We start from the raw sequence: 3,131 nt of genomic DNA, 5'->3' as shown, positions 1-3,131 counted from the left end.
TACCTGTAAAGGCAGAATAATATGTTTCCAGCTACCTGCTTCAGGAATTGCTTGAAAATTAATGGGGCAGAGTCCTGACTGCCTTTCATGTGTTAAACAACACCTCTGTGCTACTGGCGGTGCATATTAACTGCTGAATATATAAAACGTGCTTTGATGGAGGACCCAGGCATAATTATAGCTTTCTAATTATTGTTAATTTTACCACAGCTTTGGAACTCTGAACTTTCTCAATGATTCAAAAAGAGATTGCAACTCCTCCATCCCATTAAAGGAGCCACACAGTGGCAGGTTAGCAATTTCTCACCGGCTCCATTCTTTCATTATGTGCAGGTTCGGAGACGTACCCGAAAAAGAAAACTTTGCTCTTCTAGAATCAAGTTATTTATTCAAAGAACTCCTTATAGTCTTGCTGGTTATTTAACATTTTTTTTCCTTTTCATCTCCTAATACTGAATACAGACATAATGTACCAAGCGTGTGAAGGAACTTTTAATAATTGGACACTGGGATACCTAGGTTTTAACAGTGCTTTTCTTTAGATTCTGCACCGTTTCTTTTCCACGTTTATTTAAGATCTCACAACAGCTAGGCAGGATATCAAAGGTCCTTCCCAGGAATCTGAGGAAATTGTTGGCTGGGAGACCTTAGTCTCTAAGCCTCACCTGTATCACCTATACAGTGGGTATGATAGGTCGGCATGCCTGCCTGGGCTGGCATGAGGATGAGATAATGCTTGTGAACACTGAACTATATAAATGTGTGCTACTGGAACTTGGGGAGGAAGAGAGGGAATGAAAGAACTTGAAGGAAAGTGTTGGGGAAAGGGAGAGAGAAAGGAAGGGAGTGTGGGGACAGGGTGGGGAGGCCAGCGGCAGCCCTGAGCTTCACTTCCCCCTTGAAACTCCTGGGAATCCCTGCCCCGGAGAGCCGCAGGGACGCCCGAGGTCTGCAGCTAGAAGCCTTGCAGAGGGCGGATCCCTCCCAGGGTGGGGCCAGGAGGGCGGGGCCCGGGGCCCGCAGCCGCAGGTGAGTATCGGTTTCCCTCTTCCCGGCTTTCGGTCGGAGGAGGCGGGAGCAGCTTCTCCTGCCCCGATCCTATCGCGGGCGGCGCAGGGCAGTCTGGGCCCTCCGTGGGATGAGGAGTGGGGGTGATGTGTCACCCAAATACCAGCCGGTGAGTAGTCGCCGAACCAGCCGGGCAGGTCCGGCGGAGTATAAGAGCGGGAAGGAGCGGCCAGGAGGCAGACGCCTGCAGACTGTCCTGGTATCCGGAGTCAGAGCCAGCGGAGCCCCTGCGCCTAATCCTCCAGTGCCCCGTCCGCGCTCTTCCGCTCCACTATGGCCAGGGGCCCCGGCCTCGCGCCGCCTCCGCTGCTGGCACTGCTGGTGCTGGCGGCGGTGTCTGGCTACACTGTCGCGCAGTACAACTGCACATGCCCCACCAACAAGATGACTGTGTGCTCCCAGGATGGCCCTGGGGGCCGCTGCCAATGCCGCGCGCTCGGCTCGGGCGTGGTGGTCGACTGCTCCAAGCTGACCTCCAAGTGCCTGCTGCTCAAGGCCCGCATGAGTGTCCCTAAGAGCGGTCGTCGACTGGTGCGGCCGAACGAGCACGCGATCGTGGACAATGATGGCCTCTACGACCCCGAATGTGACCACGAGGGCCGCTTCAAGGCGCGCCAGTGCAACCAGACGTCGGTGTGCTGGTGCGTGAACTCGGTGGGTGTGCGCCGTACGGACAAGGGCGACCAGAGCCTGCGCTGCGATGAGGTGGTGCGTACCCACCACATCCTCATTGACTTGCGCCACCGCGCGACCGACCGCGCCTTCAACCACTCCGACCTGGACACCGAGCTGCGGCGGCTCTTCCGCGAGCGCTATCAGCTGCACCCCAGGTTCCTGACGGCTGTGCACTATGAAGAACCCACCATTCAGATCGAGCTGCGGCAGAACGCCTCGCAGAAAGTCCCCGGCGACGTGGACATCGCTGACGCCGCCTACTACTTTGAGAGAGATATCAAGGGCGAGTCGCTGTTCACGGGCCCAGGAGGCCTGGACATGCAGGTGCGCGGTGAGCCCCTGCACGTGGAGCGGACGCTGATCTATTACCTGGACGAGAAGCCTCCCCAATTCTCCATGAAGCGCCTCACCGCCGGCCTCATCGCCGTCATCGTCGTGGTTGTAGTAGCCTTGGTCGCTGGCCTGGTTGTCCTGGTGATCACCAACCGGAGAAAGTCCGGGAAGTATAAGAAGGTGGAGATCAAAGAACTGGGGGAGTTGAGAAATGAACCCAGCTTGTAGGTACACTGAGGGAAAGGGAGAGGGGTGGGTATCAGATTATCTCAGACCAAACTGAGTCACAATTCTTGATTCTTGGCCCAAAGGAGACATTTCTCTTCCCAAATCCTTACTGCCCCCCTCCCTCCTCCACACACACACCGAGTTTGATAAATTTGATATTTCCTGGTATCAGGGGACAGCTCTTCCTGACTTATGTCTTGAAGGAAGCAATTCTAAAACTTCTTCCCTTTGGTCCAAGGAAAACTAACTCTGGGAATTAAGGGAAGGATGGCACTGAGCCACGTGTAAGAAGCAAGTGTCTTACAACCCAGCCTCTTTGCAAGTGATCAGATCTATCTGGAAGCTGTAAATGAGTTTAGAAGGCAAACAGCTCTTTTACTATCTTGAGTTTGTTATTTGATGAGCTCCCCAGTTATCATGGCCCTCCTTATTAATTGGGCCTGTGTAGTATCCTCATTTACCATTGTTTGTATTACCGACCACACAGCTTGTCACTAGGAAAGAAGCCTATTTCTACTGCCTGCCTGAACACATTTTAGATGTCTTAGTTTGAGGGCAGAGACTGCCCCAGAAACAGCTTCGATTCTCAGCTCTCCCTTATTACAGCTGATATCAGTAATGTTTTCTTTTGTAAAATGTTTGTATATATGTCGTCTTTGATAATACTGCTGTGATTTTTTTTAAAAACATGCATTTAATAAAATATGGGAAAGGCACAGATGAAAAGATGGAGTTTGTGAATACTCCCTCCGGATTTATACTACTTTGGCCTCTTCTCTCTGATTTCCCATGACTGGGGTATTTTTATTTCAAATCCTAACACTTCT

General features: G+C 52.2%; 1 protein-coding gene across 1 annotated transcript; it reads left to right on the top strand.

Moving 5' to 3' along the window:
- Window positions 1-1,341: 1,341 nt before the first annotated feature.
- Window positions 1,342-2,454, top strand: Tacstd2 (tumor associated calcium signal transducer 2). Its single transcript, XM_027944891.2, has one exon. It carries the CDS (start codon window positions 1,342-1,344, stop codon window positions 2,302-2,304), a length of 963 nt encoding a protein of 320 aa, XP_027800692.2. The 3' UTR covers window positions 2,305-2,454.
- The last annotated feature ends 677 nt before the right edge of the window (window positions 2,455-3,131 follow it).

The sequence above is a fragment of the Marmota flaviventris genome, chromosome 10 (genome assembly GCF_047511675.1).
Source record: "Marmota flaviventris isolate mMarFla1 chromosome 10, mMarFla1.hap1, whole genome shotgun sequence".
In the NCBI taxonomy this organism is placed as follows: Eukaryota; Metazoa; Chordata; class Mammalia; order Rodentia; family Sciuridae; genus Marmota; species Marmota flaviventris.
Note: the sequence above shows the minus strand (reverse complement) of the source record. Positions and strands in the feature narration are given on the sequence as shown.